General features: G+C 47.8%; 4 protein-coding genes across 4 annotated transcripts in view; 2 read left to right on the forward strand and 2 right to left on the reverse strand.

The window, feature by feature from the left end:
- The window catches only part of L228DRAFT_267906 (cysteine proteinase), a gene marked incomplete at both ends in the record, with an annotated part of 4,028 nt that extends 2,866 nt beyond the window's left edge, over positions 1-1,162 (forward strand). The window contains one exon of the mRNA XM_018335046.1: positions 266-1,162. Within this exon, the coding sequence (XP_018188062.1) occupies positions 266-1,162 (897 nt within the window). The remainder of the gene's footprint in view (positions 1-265) is intronic.
- Positions 1,163-5,792: 4,630 nt separating this feature from the next.
- On the reverse strand, positions 5,793-10,077 carry L228DRAFT_260691 (hypothetical protein). Its single transcript, XM_018334281.1, has 12 exons — positions 9,695-10,077; positions 7,527-9,185; positions 7,370-7,457; positions 7,200-7,309; positions 7,085-7,132; positions 6,905-6,936; positions 6,751-6,839; positions 6,596-6,631; positions 6,463-6,516; positions 6,348-6,355; positions 6,176-6,271; positions 5,793-5,996 (listed from the first exon to the last, which is right to left on the reverse strand). Exons 1-12 carry the CDS (start codon positions 9,771-9,773, stop codon positions 5,809-5,811), a joined length of 2,487 nt encoding a protein of 828 aa, XP_018188063.1. The 5' UTR covers positions 9,774-10,077; the 3' UTR covers positions 5,793-5,808.
- Positions 10,078-11,452: 1,375 nt separating this feature from the next.
- L228DRAFT_127735 (hypothetical protein) lies at positions 11,453-11,962 on the forward strand. The gene has a single exon (XM_018329065.1). It carries the CDS (start codon positions 11,497-11,499, stop codon positions 11,758-11,760), a length of 264 nt encoding a protein of 87 aa, XP_018188064.1. The 5' UTR covers positions 11,453-11,496; the 3' UTR covers positions 11,761-11,962.
- Positions 11,963-12,728: 766 nt separating this feature from the next.
- L228DRAFT_238459 (DUF1752-domain-containing protein) lies at positions 12,729-15,238 on the reverse strand (the record flags this gene model as incomplete). Its single annotated transcript, XM_018331049.1, has 3 exons — positions 12,729-14,278; positions 14,349-14,679; positions 15,185-15,238. 3 exons carry the CDS (start codon positions 15,236-15,238, stop codon positions 12,729-12,731), a joined length of 1,935 nt encoding a protein of 644 aa, XP_018188065.1.
- Positions 15,239-16,443: the final 1,205 nt, after the last annotated feature.

The following is a 16,443-nucleotide window of genomic DNA, read 5'->3' on the forward strand; positions in this document are numbered from 1 at the left end:
CTACCCTTCAATGTTTAAGCGCGACTATACCTCTGTCGCATTGGCTTCTTATGGACAAGTTCACGTCAGCGTTGCAAGTGAGAAACGCCAAAGGATTTATATTCGTTTTTCCACAGTTTCTTCCCAATTTTTTGAAATGCTTATTGAGTTGAAAAGGACTGTAGAAGTCAGTCTATTATTTTCGTGAGAGTCTTCTCTTCTCCGGTTTTTTTTTTTTTTTTTTTTTGTTTTTTTTGTTTTTTCCCAATACTAATCACCTTTCAAGGAATTTGCAATCCACGAAAATATCCAATGGGGTGAAAACCGGCAACAAGACGCAAAAGAATTTCTTGATTTTCTATTGGACTTGCTGCACGAGGATCTGAATATACATTCTAATCGGCACATGCTTCGACCGTTGAGAGACTCTGAAGAAGAGAGGAGAGAAAGACTGTCGATTGCGGTGGCATCAAAGTCTGAGTGGAGTCGATATGCGCATCGCAACTGCTCGTACTTGTCAAGCCTATTTGCCGGGCAACACGCAAGCCGGCTCAGGTGCAAGACATGCAACCGGACATCAACGACATATGAAGCATTTTGGTCAATTAGCGTGGAAATTCCACGCTCGGGAACGAGCAATCTACAAGATTGCCTCCGCAGCTACTTTCAAGAGGAAAACCTTACCGGCGACGCAGCATGGAAATGTCCTCACTGCAAATGCGCACGAGAGGCCACGAAACGAATTGTGATCACCCGCGTGCCTCAGCTTCTAGTCGTTCATTTCAAGCGTTTCGCCACCTCAATGAATGGTTCTACCCACAAGGTCCACACGCCCATAGACTTTCCACTGCACGGGCTCAATCTCGAACCGTTTGCTATTCCTCCGGCAACGCCCGAGGAGTGTCAGAAAATGGTGTCGTTTGGTTTCGACCAACATCCAGAAGCAGACTATGCGACAAATCCGCCTTTTCTCTACGATGCGTATGCTGTCCTCAAGCACATTGGCTCGTCTGCCAATTCTGGCCACTACATAGCCGCGGCCAAGGACACTGGCCGAGGCTGCTGGCGAGTGTACAATGATACGGAGTACAAGGACATCGATCCGAAAAAGGTAAAGGAGTCGGACCGGCTGCAGAATAAAGAAGCATATATTGTGTTTTATATGCGATCTAGCGCTAGGTAGTTTGTGCGGTCATTTCTTTTCCCCCCTTTTCTCTCAGTTTGGCCAATGCATTTTGCATGACTTGCATTGTCTGTCCAGTGATCTTCACAATGTCTGGTCGTCACGTCATGTCTGGTTCAGCAGGTTCATGTCCGTTCGGCAGTCTGCATTAATGATAATTATGTGTATCTACTTATGCCCTGCATTACTGTTACTGTTACTGTCACTGTGTTCTTTGTCACCGTCGTACTATTTCCTGTTGGCGTGATTCGAATTCATTGATCATTGTTTCATTGACTCCTTGGTTTTGTCGCATTGGCGCTATACGAAGCGTTGGCCTTTCTTTGTTCTCTTCTCGTCTATAGATTTGACAGTCTTGTTTCAGACTTGACTCGCTACGTACGTTCCAACTCACGAGTTTGCATGGGCATGTATAAAGATATTTTTCTTCCTAGTTTTCTGAGCCGCCATGTTATGCTGTAGATGGTTCTTGATGTATGGTATAATGTATTCATTTTTCTGCTTTTTTTCTTTCGGTCTCTTTCAGTCTTTGTCCTCTGTAGGCTTGTCCTCCACTGCATACGAAAACATCATTTGTCGGTCTAGTCTAGTCTGTCGGTGTTGATGTCTACATTCCACTGATTCGGTTCGAATTCCGTTTCCATCAGTAAGAGTACAGTGGCAGTGATTTGCCTGCTGTTATACAAGTACATCTATTAGGAACAAGAAGTAATTATTTCTTTAGACTAATTTTGTCACTTGGTGTTGTGACTAATGTCTATACTACTTTAATTTTTCTTTGTCCGAGTTCTGGATATGGTATATCATTTTAGTTTTCTTTGTCCAAGTCCAGTATAAACCATATCACTCTGCTTTCTTTGTCTGGGTCTATCATGTAACATGTTATTTTAATTCCTTTCCTATATAATGTGACCGTGTCTTTCACTGCATACAGACACTGAACACCAAACACCAAACACTGAACACTGAACACCAGACTATTAACAATTCAACACCATCAAGGATACCTGGATAGATTAGATGCTAGCCTGCTAGGAATCCTGTGTGATTGTATCAAGTAAAAAATAGAATAATATGATTATATGACCCATTTCTAAAACAGATGTAATATACTAATATGTAAAACAGAGTCAGTGAGTCACACATGAGTCATGGCTCATGACATTGATAGTAATAGCTGACAGACTAACAGTGCTGAGTAAACTGTAAAATATAAAGAAATGGAAATCCATGGACCATGGTAGTTGGTAGTTTGTAGTCAGTGTTTCCTGTATGATGGATCGTGATATCAAAGGTAATTTTCGTTGCACGGACTTTGTTCGCGTCATTATTTTTTTTTTTTAACTTTTATTTTTTTTTTATTTTTCCATTGTTAGCATTCCTTTTCTTTTCTTTTCTTTTTGTTTTTCTTTCTTTCTTTCTTTTTTGGAATTAAAAAGTAAATCTAAAGTGTTTCTTTTATTAAGAAAAGAAGAAGAAAAAAAAAAAAAAAAAAAAAAAAAAAAAAAAGGAAGAAAAGGGAGAAAAGGGAGAGAAGGACAAAAGTAATACTAAATGTAACAGGCTAATAGCAACAAGAAACAAACAAAATAACCTGAAAAGGTTTCAACTTCCCTGGTTTCTAATACTACAGAAAGGCAAATCTGCAAGCCACAAAACAAAACAAAACAGAGGCTTACGGTATACAGTATACTGTATTACGGTTTACAGTTTACCGTTTACCTTATAGGGCAGGCCGCAGGCCGCAGGCAGCTGGCAGCAGGCTGGCAGCAAAACAAAAACAAAAACAGAAACAGAAAACAGTAAAGGCATGCCGCATATGGGAAATGGGCAATGGGGACAATGGGAAAGGGAAATGATGGTAAAGCCAGCAAGAAATCGCACGCTGCACGCCGCATGCCACACGCCGCACAGATGAGAAAAGGAATGGTAAAGATAGATCATAGAAATGGCAAGAAAAGTACAACGCCGTACTCTCGTACTCTCCACGAGTATTCCTGTTTCGCGTGATGTATACACTATCTGGATTCTGGATCCTGGATTCTGCTTTGCATCTTCGATCTGCCGAACCGAAATAAAAAAAAAAAAAAAAAAGTAAAAAAAGGGCCAAGATCTATGATCCACTATTGACTGTCTACGTCCATGGTTTGCGGCATATGGTCCACGTTCACAGATTTAAAGTCCGGACTGAGTTGCTGACAAACGGACCATGGTAAAACTGAGATCTGTGAGATGTATGACAGTATGATTCAATGACATGATTCAATGACACAAGACACAAGTCAAAGTTAAATTAAAGGTAAAGTTAAAGGTTAAAGGTCAAAGGTAAAGGTAAAGGTAAAGGCAAAGGTAAAGGGCAAGGTAGAAGGTCAAAGCATACAGAATTACAGATAGACTACTACAGGATAAACTACCAAGTTACCAATGTTATTCTATAAAAGAGGGAAACGTCACGGAAAACACTGGCCAAAGGGTGTGAATGTTGAAGAATGTCTGGCGCGGATATAACTTCCCCATCCCGTCGCCATCGCCATCCCGTCCTGTCGGTGTCACCATCTGTTTCCCTGTCACTGGTGCTGGTGCTGGTGCTAATGCCAATGCCAGTGCCAGTAGGGGCGTGGCTATGACAGTCATGATTTAATGCATCATGGATACTGGACATGGGACACGGGACTTGATGGGACGTGGGTAGCACTGCATCACTGTATCAGTGACACGTACACGGGAAATGGAACGAGGAAATCAGAAATAGAAAATTAAAGGATCATGGATAAGCCAATGGATCATGGATCGATCATGGATCACGGATCATGGATAATGGATCATGAATGCCATAATACAATAACCTAAGATCAACAGTAGATGAACCAGTCCATGAAAGCAAACTAAACAATAACCATGGATATGAAATGAAATGGTAAACCATGGAAATGAAACAAAACGATAAACCACGGTAAAGAATCGAAATGACATGGCAAGCTAAATTAATTAATCAAAGACATTAGCCCAGCTGCCCAAAAGCTAGATTAAATTAAAACCACCAACTCTGTACTACGTACGTACTGTACGGGTAGAAAGATCGGTGTAAAGCTTAATTGAGAACATTACCACCTTGCATAACATACCTACCCGTATAGGTATAATGTAATCTGTGAGTCTAGGTCTGTGAGTCTAAGCTGTGAGTCTGTGGCGCAGACACGTACTCGCAGACTCGCAGACTTGCAGACTTGTAGACTCGCTGACTCGAAGTGAAGGTTACGTATTACTTGACAGTTTTTATTACGTACTGGTACTACAGGACGCGAAACTTTAAGGCGTGTACAGAGTACAGGACAATACCTAGGTGAGGTACCTTACATATCACAACAGATAACGTACAACAACAAATAATATAAATGACAAGAGACAATGCATGCAATGATGGACAATACATATAAAAGTATAACGAAATAAAAAGTGTCATGAAAATGTTATGATAAGGACGGAGACACTAACGCTTTCATTACGACCAATACTAACACTAACACTAACACTAACAGCGAACTGTAGACAGTAGACAGTGGGCAGTGGACAGCAAACATACAACAGTGGACAGGATGTCAAGCTCAAAGCTTAATGGAACCACAGACGATGGTCACGATACTAATAGATACAGCACTTTAGCAACTGGGCGTACCGTACGAGGTGCAGGGTCATAGAGGCTGGCAGTCGGGCGGGTTACGGAACAACATCCGACGTCCAACGATCAACTGGCTTGGATTTGGGGTCAAATAGCTTGAGAGTTAATCGGAGGCTGGGAAATAGAGTTGCGGGACGGACAGAGGGAAGGAAATGAAAAGATGTAAACAGGAAAAGGTTAATAAAAAGGAGAGGGTTTAATTAAAAGGAAAAGGTATAATTAATAGAAAAAAGGTTAAATGACTGATTAATTTCCCCATTCTGTAAGTCTATGAAGCGGTGAGCGAGGCGGGAGGCGCGAGGCGTGAGACGTGGGGTAGTGGGAACATGGGATTGCGGGATAGTAGATGGTGGATGTGGCCGTATCCACCCATCGGTCCAATCATATATTTATCCGTACGGAACGTATTGGTATGTACATGGCGACCAGGACGTATATGGTAGGGTTAGAGAAATACCAGGGTAAGGTGAAGGAACAGCGCTAGGCTGATCCATTTACAAGGATATGCCGGATGGATGGCATTCCTGAAAATAATATCTGTACCAGTAGGTAGATGTGTTTCAGGCCCTTGGCCAAGGGATGGCAGAGACGGAAAACGTGGGGTTAAGCCTTTACCCGACGCTTGTATTTGCGAGGATCTAAATGTATAGAAAACGGTGATATCATTAGCCGTGTCGAGAAAATATAAGCGACATGTCAGAGATCGTTAGGGGCAAAAAAGTCAAATGGAAAAGAAGGCAAACATGAGAAAGGTCGTGGGGGAAATCCAATGGCATTAGACGGCGGATAAAGAATCCGTAAATACCATGATATTGATGACGAAGACAAAGAAAGCCATATAGGACTACCCTTCGTTAAGAAGGGTCTTCGTTAAGAAGGGAGGCAAAGGTGGCTAAGCAAAGAAGACTCATCACACATACCTTTTCGAGACATTCTGACTCTATCTCTCGTGCCTAGAGGAAGAAAGTCACGCGGAAGGGTTAGCACATGTGCGGCTCAGCAGTACACCAGTAAACCTTAAATGCATGAATGCAGCACGGAGGGCGGGAGATAAGGCAGGTGGGAAAAGAGACATGAGACGAGCGGACATATGTCCGGGGTGATGCGGGCTAAGCCCGGACTGGCTTAGTGGGGAAAGTGCGGCTACTCCCACAACTGTGGAGAGGAAGAATTGCGGGGTGTGGGGTCGGCGCTAAGCGAGCGATCCGGTGGACCGATGCCATGCTGCTGGAAGCCGGCGGCATGCCCCCCCATCGTCCGGGAGTTGAGTCCGAACAAATTGACCCGGAGAGGTGTACGCAGAGGGAGGAGGGATCTTATAGGAAAAAGCTTACCTTTACCGCCTTCCCAGAATCCACTAGATGTCTTGCCCGTTAACACTTTATGGCAAGCCACGCAGTCCTCTGGTCGATAATTTTGTTCACGAGAACCTGGAAAACGGTCATTCGTTAGTAACGGCGTCCACTGCCAAGAAGCACAGGGAAAAAGTCAATCGGCGAATCGTACAAAAGCCACTGTTTAGTAAAATTCAGTCAGCTGGGTATCCCAAAATTGCATTTAGTGTTCAATCAAAGAATTCTGTGGGTATATTTGCCATAGGGTAAAAGCAGCATGGACTCACCATATCATCCGGTTGGCGTGTTCGTTGGGGTGGTCGCTCGCTTCATCGTGACATCTGCAAATGCACCCCCCACGTTAGCAGTCAATCTTCCCACCATCTGTGTGTGCAAATCCGGGATTTGGTAGTATCTGACCTGTCACATGCAAACACTTTCGCACAACAGCCGAATCTGCCACTATCGTCAGCCCTGTAAACTAGCGCAAACCTCCCCCGGTAATAATTCCGCAAGAGGTGACGAAAGAGGCTGGCATCTCCCATGTGTGGGAAGCCCCCGAATATGGTACGCACCGGAACCATCGGTAGCTCTTTCCATAGTGTTTGCACCGTCCGCGCCGGGGCAACTCTTGTCCCGCGATGATTCCGAGGTTCTCTTTGATCTAAGTTTCGACCCTTGTCAGTTGCTTTCCCAGGTTTGTCAATTACGGGGGCGATCGCAGCTTACCTTTTTCCGGGGTGGAGCCTGACTGGCGCGAACTGTCAAGTGAACACCTTTTGTTTAGCCTTTCTGACTCTTCTCTATGGGGAAATTTCTCTTTGGCGTGGGCGCAATAGACTTTGAGGACCCCGAAAAGAGAAAATCTGAAGACGAGCGGATGATTAAATGACGTCCGAGAGTACTCACCAGCAGCAGCGCTTATCCTTAGCAGCCTAATCTCCGGCATTTTGAATGCTAACCCATCATCTCCAATTTAGCTTATGATCAGTAGCAGAAGCAGCTGCATGAGGCACAAACTTACACATTTTGCGGTGACATTCCCTGCAGATCGCCATAGCTGAGTCGCCTCGCACGGCAACAACTCCGGCAGTGTACGCGCTCGAGCACTCCGCACACGTTGGGACAAAAGTGCTGAACACAAAAGACGTTAAGCAAATAACCTAATCTGAGACTACAAAACAGGCTACCTACCTTGGAAGAAGATCAGCAACGATGCAACCGTCGCAGTCGAGGTAACCTGCTCGAACAGAGTTTGCATGCATCAATTCTTTACGAAATCCTGTAGTAATTGTAAACGAGTTGCCCCTTTTTCATTCCGAAAGGGGCGGATGGAAAAAGAAAAACAAACCTATGCTAAATGCTTTGGCGCATTTCTTGCAATATTCGGTGCGCAGGCCAGATGCGTCCCGTTTGGAGTTGTCTCGAAGATTGGTAATATCTGTTAGATCTTTGCATCGGTCGCATTTTACAGTAAGACTCAAGATGGTCAACTCGAGTAATTCAACACCGTAGAGTTCAAGGTACGGGAATGAGAGCAGAATTCCAGATTCTGCATTGCTCGCAGGTGCAGATGAAGACTCGGTCTGAGGCTCGACCTTCTCCTCTGATCCCTCCTCTGCTTCTTCATCCGCAGAATCGCTGCTGGCGAAGTCGCTGTCTGAATACTCGTCTGATTCATCTCTGGTGTCCCACTCTGGTGGCCGTGGAATGACCTTGACATGGCTCTTGTCCGTCTCCTGTTCAACATTCGACGGAGGTGCATCGGACACGGTCTGAGGCTCTGCAATTGTTAGTGCAGACATGTCAATACTGACTTCTGCCGCCTTTTCCTCATGTAAAGGCGTTGTTGCCATTGTATGCATATTTTGCGACAGATAGTTAATATGTCCAAGCAAATTGACATCTGGGTTTTCAGCTGCTCTCTTTTCAAACGCCTTGACAGTATTTTCAGCAGCATCTGGGTTGACGCCTAACAATTCCACCGTGCAAGGCTCCACATTGTAACGTGCAGGCACGATGAGCCGCACAGACTTGATAGACTGCAGAGGCACAGGCAGATCGCCCCGCTTGCGCGGCTCGATTGGAATGCTATAGCTTAATCCATCTGGAGATTTGGAAAACATGGGAAGCCTGCCCAGCCGAGCTTCCAACTGACGAGTCTCCATTTCGCGCTTCTGCCGAGCTTGCGCCTCCTGTGCCGGGCTCACTGCTGCGGGACGCGCCTTGACCGTTGCAGGTTTCTGAGCTGACAGAGGGGCAGCAGCTGGCGCTTGCTGCGCTGGAACTGCTTGAGGTGCTGGGGCCGGAGCCTTTGCAGGAGATGGATTCTGCTCGCTGCCAGAGCGAACATTAGGAATTAGTTTGATAGTCGCAGCTTTTTCGCCAGTCAAAAGATCTTCCAGGCGTCTGTCTAGGGCATTCATCAGTCCCAAGAGCGTCAGCCTTGGCGTTTTCGCGGCTAATTCATCAAAGCCTTTCTCGACATTGATTTGATAGCCTCTGCCCATCTCTTTGTTCATCACTCTGAGAGAAGGCATGCTGCCAGCAGCGGGATAACCGGACGGGACATGCAAGATGCATTCCAACGCCTCAATGTCGAATGGAAAATCCGGATCCGATGGGGCCATGTTAATGTGAAACGCTGTTGCGCCATTGGTAGATGACTCCTCTGGCGAGTACCGTCGACGTAATTGCTGAATTTCAAACTGCCTTGGATCATGCTTTTGCGCAGTAGAAACAGGCTTCTGGACAACTCGTGAAGCATCCACTGGCCCCGGTAGGTATCGACGGCCTTGGGAGCGGGATTTCGGTTCTTTGACTTGATCGGCGCCAGACGGTTGTCCCGCGCGTGTTGGTTCGAGATGATTGTTGTTGTCGTTGCCGCCGCGGGATGATTGAGCATGGCGTTCTTGCATCTGACCACGATCCGCATGTGGCTGTCCGTTTCCTGATGCCACAAGCCTTGAGCGGTCATGGACAAAGGGGCACGTACTACCTGCACGACACCCTACATGATCACCCCCAAAATAACAAAATTAATTACAATTCAACAAGGGGAAAAAAAAAAATAATGCATAAGCATTGATTCCGAGCTTTGATCGCCAATGGCCTGCATGCAGGAGAGGGCAAGCATTTTTGCCAATCGTGCCCCCCACCCCATCCAAGGCTGCATAAAATCTCAGGCAGCCAGACACATCCGGCAGGACAGATGCAGGGAAAAGGCAGGGAAAAACAAGAGTCAAAAAATGCGCAGAACTGCAGCGCGTGGGTTCACAGAGTGGTCGAGAGGGAGTGAGGTCGAGGTCATGGGTAAAGGCGCAGTGGAAGAATTACCATTTTTGGAACCAAAATACCGACAGAGCGGTCTCTGCTTGTCTCTTTTCGCGCGCGGAGGATTACTCGGAGGGTTGCTCGATGCCAACGCAGAGGTCGGCGGACCTTGTCAGGTGAGCCAGCTGACCAGACGAACAGTTGCAGGTACTCGCCAACGCATCAATCAATATTTCCATGACTTACCTCGCGGGGTGTCGCCTCCACCACTTCCACCTGCGCCATCCGTGGAGCTGGGAACATCTGAAGCACCACTGGGATGCATTGGAAACGAAGGTGGGAGTGTTTCCGGAGGGACAGGGGTGGTGATGGCGGGTAGTGGTGGTGAGAAATAAAAGAAAAGAAAAAAGATACAAATGATTTGAAGAGCAACAACAGTGATACAGTTTATCTTGTCTCCAAGAAGACGTTCAGGTGTCCTTGGTTCGTCGTTGAAGTCGTACAACACTTGCGCGCTCAGCTTATTACTCGGTAAAAAGTCTTTGTGGTCAGCAGATTTGCGCAACCACAAGGCTTTTTAATTCTGATCCTTCCCGAGAACCACAAATATGAAGATCAATTGTTGCCAGAACGAAACATTGGCCTCGCTTTTTAACGTCAACACCAGTCAAGTCGACATGTTGACAATGCATGTCAGGGTCACATTCTAATTCCTATCCTGCTTACGTGCAGCGGTGAAAAGTAGTCATCCTTATTGTTGCATTACCCAATATGGGAAATATTCCACAGCATTGCATCGAGTCAGCATCACCATCACCACATGGGGCACTGTTGTTACTACGTCTGGTAATACCCCAACTTATCGTGCCATGTGTGGAGGTGAGTCAGTACCCCACGATAGGAAAACGAGGTGGAACAATAATTGTGCACGGCATTATTGCCGCATCTGTGCACAAGTATGCTCAAGTACACCATGCGGCCGCTGGCTCCCCTCGCGAGCGACACATGCTCTTCATACACTATCTTATCCAGCGTAATGGAAGCAACACAGAGGTGACAAATGATTTTTCCATGTTGAGAGATTTAAAATGTCATTCCCCAATTGGAAGAACGTAAAATCTTACCACTTCTCTTTCTCTTCCTCCAACCAACATGTGTTCTGTAGTAGCCTTCCCTACCTACTTCGTACTAATCCTCAGGTATGACGTACCAGAGAGGCAAAACATTACAGCTCGGCTAGGGCCCTGACGACAATAAAAAACTTTCGAAGCGAGTCCTGATTCAACATCCCAAAGAGGAAGGAACTTCTTGAAGAGGGAAAGACTTGGATCCATCTGATCGGAAGGATTCGGGAAAAATCAAATCTCTTGTTGCAAGTGTCCCAACCATAACTGTAGTGTCAGCGACATCGATATTAACGACACCGCGCTGTGTGGTTGATTTACCACAACATCGTACAAGAGTCACTTAGCCACCAGTTAAACTGTTCTAGGGCTACAACGTGGGTCAGTCGCTTGGTTCTCATCCGTTCATGTGGGTACGGATGAGATCCCTCCCAATTTCCGACCCCGAAGAAGGGATGATGGTGCCTCACGGTACCCCAATGACCTCATGAAAAGGAGAAATGGGCAAAACATAGTGAGAGAAATCATTATTGCTCCACGGCTGTACAAGTGGAGACAATAGAAACGGCTGGGATAAGATGAGATGATGACAACGCGGAAGAAAAGTACTACGTAGTAAATTACAGTAACTCCGTATCCCTACCCGTGCAAATTGTCGTAGTACGGTAGATAGGCAAACGCTATCAACTGATCTTGGGGGTCGTGCAGACCCAAAGAGGTTCGTCCAATCGATCGGGTAGCAGACGGTCACGGTCCAGGTCACTGGGAATGAGCAGTACGTTTAGGAGTGCTCAGTACCGAGTACCGAGTATGATGATCCGCTCAGAGTGTGTCATAAGGTATGTATTGCAGTTATGCGTGCAGTGCAGACTTACGGTACAGTGGATTGCCCTCTCATACCTAAGGTACTTACAACCCGAACAGATGGAGTGTCTCAAATTGCATGTGGAAAACCCCCCATGTACGCCATCATCCTCCCCCCTCCCTCCGAGGCTCCTTCACATACACACACGGAACAACAACACGGAACTGCTGTCAATGTCGCTTCCCTTTCTTCCCCCCTCCCTGCCCACCCTGGCCAGCCCACCCTACGAAAGCGCGTCGGACTGTCCAAAACTGCCAGGGATCCCGCGTCGAAGGCGCACCCTCCTTCTTCAAGTGTGCATGCCCAGACGGATGATGCTATAGTAAATGCTTAATCTATGGTGGCGGCCTGCGCTGTTGTTACTTGCAAGTGTCGGAATCCCAAAAGAGGCGGTCAGAGCATTGTTGTGAAGATTATATCCCAAAGAGACCCTTGCTCCCCTCCAACTCGATAGAGACAAAATACCACTTCCTAGTCAAATCTACACTATTAGCGACTCAATATCATCAGTCATTGTCACGAGGCATCAAAGTTCCAATTGGCGGGAATTGGCATGTGATATCAATAATCTTTTATTTGGATTTTTTTGAGGATTTAATCATTTTAAATCTTCTTTGCTAGAGTTCCGTCATCGTAGCTTGTATCGTGCCACAAAATCCGTCCATAGACCATAACCCATATCCACCCAAAGAACAAATCCCGAGAAACAAGACTGAACCCTGATGATGAAATGCCAATGGCCCCATAAACCTATCCGTGACCATAAACCTATCCGTGATGAGGAAACCGTGCCGTCCCACTTCATGATATATAAAAAAACCGCTGCAGTGAATAAAAGATAAAATAGCATTTGTGATGCCATATGAGTACAACAATGCATGATAGCGCAGTGAACCATGGGTCCCTTCCCATGCCAGGCTAAAACAAACAAAACCCAATAAAAAAATGCAGTGGTAAGCGCGAGCTTTGGTATCAATTGAAAATAGAAAGAGAATCGTCACACCCAGGCTATGCCCCATTGTGAGAACCGCGCCCATTTTTTTAGACGCCTCGAAGAAGCAGAGCGGATAAAGAAACTGGTGCAACAATTGGCTTGGACAACGCCATTTCGCTATGATGTAAAAGGCAGGCTGCGAGAGTAAAAAGATAAATAATCCTGCTGTGCAGGATTGCCCTTTAAAAGGGTCTTGGCCCATTTTTTGGTTTGATAAAAAATAATGGTATGGGCGTGGTTTGGTGAAAATTAAAAAGAGAAGTCGCACAACAGCTCGATCTAAAGAGCAACGATGATTTACCATCCCTTCTGATGATATTCTCCAAGTCCGTGGTCAAAGTATTGGTTCCATGAGCCAGTCTTTGAGGCGTCCTTGGAGCTGCCAGACCGTTGACCGGGATATTCCTGGAGATTGGCAACATCATGAGCAGTGTGTCGTCGCTTGAGAACGGCATTTGCAGTGGTGCTCTTCTGCTGACGCTCCCACAAGAGATGCCGTCGAAGGGACTCGGTGAGCTCAGTGGCCAACATGTTGCGGCGCGTGGTGCGAGGAGAGAGAGCCGGTGGTTGAGTGTTGGAGGTGTTCATGCCGATGGGCTTTGATCGAGGAATGCCGACGCCCCGCATTGTGAGCGCCGACTCGTCTTCAGGAGAGCCAGCGACCGAAGGGCCGTTAGGAGAGCTAGTGCGTGATCGATGCAAAGCAGGGGTGGATCGCGAGGCAATGTTTTGCATGGCGGCAGCCCGCTGAGGTTGGTGAAGAAGGTTGGTTAACAAGGACCGCCTTGAGGTCAGGTGTGGACGCGAATCCACTCGCTGGAACATCTGCTTGTCATCCATGCTGGAACGGGCGCTCTCGGTAACAGAGTCTTCCCAATCAGAAGAGTCGTCATCGTCCTCGATGGCGCTCTCGGAGACATCCTCTTCGTCGTCACTCTCAAAGACGTCCTCATCTTCGGCAGCACGCTCGAGAATGGTGCGAGTAGCAACTTCTTCCTTGAATGAAGTCTGCTTCTTCTTCGAGCCAGGCTTTCGCAGACCGTCGGAGAGCGAGCTACGGTGGGGAGGTTGCGACATGTGCTCCTCGAGTGAGCTCTCCTCCTCTCCAGACGATGCACCAAGCATAAACATGCCACCCTTCTTCTTCTGCTCAACCTTGAAAGGGGTCGGTGGTCGGGCAGGAACAATAGACTGGGGCTGCAGCTGGGGTTGAGAGCGAACTGAGGAAGAAATTTGACCGGGCGAGAAACCACGGACAATGCTGTGGGTGCTAATGCTCTGAGAGCCGGTGTTGTCGTCATCTTCCGAGTCGATATCTGCAGCCTTTTGCTTCTGCTTCTCCTGGCTCACAGTGGAGTGCTGAGGGGCGGTAGCGGCACGGGCGACTGAGGGGCGGGGGGAGGACGGGCGTTGAATTACAGCAGAACTGGTTGCCCGTAGTGGAGCAGGACGAACGGAAAAGGGCTCGAGGGGTTCGAGTTCCTTCTTCTCCTTAATGTTCATGACCATCTTTTCAAGGTCAAGCGAGGTGATGTGCCTCTCACGCCCTCTGCTTCGATCAGAGTCCCGAGATACCGGCTTTGGTCGTTGAATGTCGAGGGGAGCGGACTTGTTCTTGTTGGACTGCATGCAATCGTCCGAGGCGGCGGAGTCGACACTGCCTGAAAGTTCAGGAACATCTTCTGATTCGTGAGCGACGGCCAGTCGGTGCGATACTGCCATGGGCGAAGTTGATGGCTGGGCGACGCTTTCGGGCTCGCAGCAGAAGGTTTCTCGATTCCACAATCTCCAGCTAAGATTCTCTAGCCGTCGGCCTTCTTCCATGGAATCGGCACACTTTGAGAAGACTGCACACAAGCACACTTTCGTTAGTAAATCAGAGCCAAATACGAACACGGGCGTATCGAAGCAGCTCACCAGTCCACATGCTGAATAGATTCTCTGCATTCCGCGTGTCCACCTTGTGGATCTTCGCGGCATCCACTGTCAACACCGGGGCGGCAAGGCGTGGTGCCATCTCGACGGATGCGGCTCGATCCAAGTCGAGCTGATGCGCGTCTGGAGGCACGGTGACGGTTGCTGAAGTCGAATCCGTGGCGGATAGAATGGGTTCTTGGTCGATACCCAACAAGCCAACGAGGGGAAACGGAGATGAAGTAAGGTGAAGGGGAGGACTAGCGTCTAGGAACGTGTAGTGGTTGGAATTACAGCTCGGGTAAGAAGGGTAATGGGGAGGCGAGAGCGGTGACTAGAAAAGCGTGTAGTCGTGGAAGCGAGGCAAGTTGTCGATTAATGGCGAGGGATGAAAGAGAGTGTGTGCTGGTCCAAAGCCTCTCTTGTTTCTTTTGGAAAAGGACGTTGCTTTTGGTTGACGCGGAGGAAGGATAAGGCCCCTGGGGTATCGTGTGGAAAGAATGGGGAATGAAGATGGGGGACGGGGTTCCTTTTGTGCGTCTTTGTCAAGATCTAAACGAAAGGAGAGGGAGCTACGTCGGAAGTGTGGGCGAGAGCTGGTTTTGTCTAAGATGTCGCAAAAGCAGACAGCCAGACACACACACACGAAAGGACCACAGGAACCGATGCGGTGGGACCGAGGGGACAGGAAGGACCATGGGGCCAGCGGACCCATGTATCATCATCATTATTTTACGGCGCATTGGGCAACTGTCCGATTGGGGGGTGGGTGTGTGGGAGGATGTGGGCGGTGCGTGTGGGTGCCCGGCTTTTTTCTCATTGACACACGCTTCACTTACCGCCAGAAGAGACGAGGTTACTCCGGGACCAGAGCTAGATACATGGCGATACATTTGTGTGTTCCGTCACGAGTAAGGCCGAACTAGAGGCGGAGGGAATTCGGCGATGGGGGGGGGAGGTTGAAGGGGCGCGAGCAAAAAGGGGGCCGGATGGGTGGTTTGACTGAAAAAGGAATGGTGGGTGGCTGCATTCGCTGCATGGGTGGCCAGAGTGGGCGAGTGCCGGGGGTGTTTTTGGTAGGAAAACAGATTTGTGGGTCTCCTTTCCCTCTACTCGCCCGGCATACATCAGATGGGACCGTATCGATTCTGTCCTTAACACCTCTCGCTCGCTTCACTGACTATAGAGCTGTACCTAGTAAATAATCATCTTCTTTCTGCCTGGATGGGATTCGTTGCTAGGAATGGGACCGAAGCTAAGGATCATGGATCCTCCGAGCAGTCCCAAAATCTATGATGCCAGACCTAATCTTCCTTAGAGACCATTTGCTCTCGGCCCCTATCACCGCTCCACTCTCCGACCACGTTTTTCCTCACTAGGACGCTCCCTTGTGCCCGATAGGATGGAAAGGAGGGAGATGAGAACATGACCCGATGTGTGTCCAAACCCTGGGCCCGCTCTTCTTCGTCTTAATACTGTGGAGTCTGTCGATCCTCAAATGTTATCATTTCTCTACAACGGTGGTTTGACGGACCGGGTAGGAATCAGGAAACTGAAAACGGGCGGGTTGATTAGATTGGGAAGGAGTGAGGGTTGTCGGTGTAGAAGACGATCTTCTTTTCCGCTGGCTGACTTGCAAAAGACCCTTCACGTTCGCCATCAAACAGCATCAGCAGCAAACACAAGGATCTCGCCCTGTCTTGCAAAGTCGAGAAAGGCAGAAAACCCTGCGCCAGCTCACTGTAGTCATCGGATGAGGCGCAGCAGTGAGAGTGAGGTACCTAAAAAATTTCCTAAACAAGTATCGAGACCTGATTGTCGCGCGGGGGCAGCACGGAAGATAGGTAAAGGTACCCACTCTTCGAAGCCAAATTGTCGCGTGGAGAAGAGATGACCCGCCCTGGCCCCGCCCTTGGGATTTCATTGTTCTCTTTGGGTACTGCACCAGAAGTACTCAAGCCCAACCTGTCTGGCGCAAAATACCTCTCTTCGAGTACTGCGCCTCCTTGTTTCAACGGGCCCTAGGGACTCTTCATTTCCACCAACCGCAATCAGCACAGTATGATATCAGTTCACAAAGAAATGAGCATCATAATGA

Source organism: Xylona heveae (assembly GCF_001619985.1).
Source record: "Xylona heveae TC161 unplaced genomic scaffold L228scaffold_5, whole genome shotgun sequence".
Lineage (NCBI taxonomy): Eukaryota > Fungi > Ascomycota > Xylonomycetes > Xylonales > Xylonaceae > Xylona > Xylona heveae.

What these genes read in the sequence shown, in the direction of transcription:
- L228DRAFT_260691 (XM_018334281.1), bottom strand. Translation starts at nt 9,773, where the DNA reads ATGCATCCCAGTGGTGCTTCAGATGTTCCCAGCTCCACGGATGGCGCA. An exon ending in TGGAGGCGACACCCCGCGAG is followed by an intron (nt 9,186 to 9,694) that starts GTAAGTCATGGA and finishes GTGATCATGTAG; the next exon opens with GGTGTCGTGCAGGTAGTACG. An exon ending in GGAATGTCACCGCAAAATGT is followed by an intron (nt 7,133 to 7,199) that starts GTAAGTTTGTGC and finishes ATGATGGGTTAG; the next exon opens with CATTCAAAATGCCGGAGATT.
- L228DRAFT_127735 (XM_018329065.1), top strand. Translation starts at nt 11,497, where the DNA reads ATGGAGTGTCTCAAATTGCATGTGGAAAACCCCCCATGTACGCCATCA.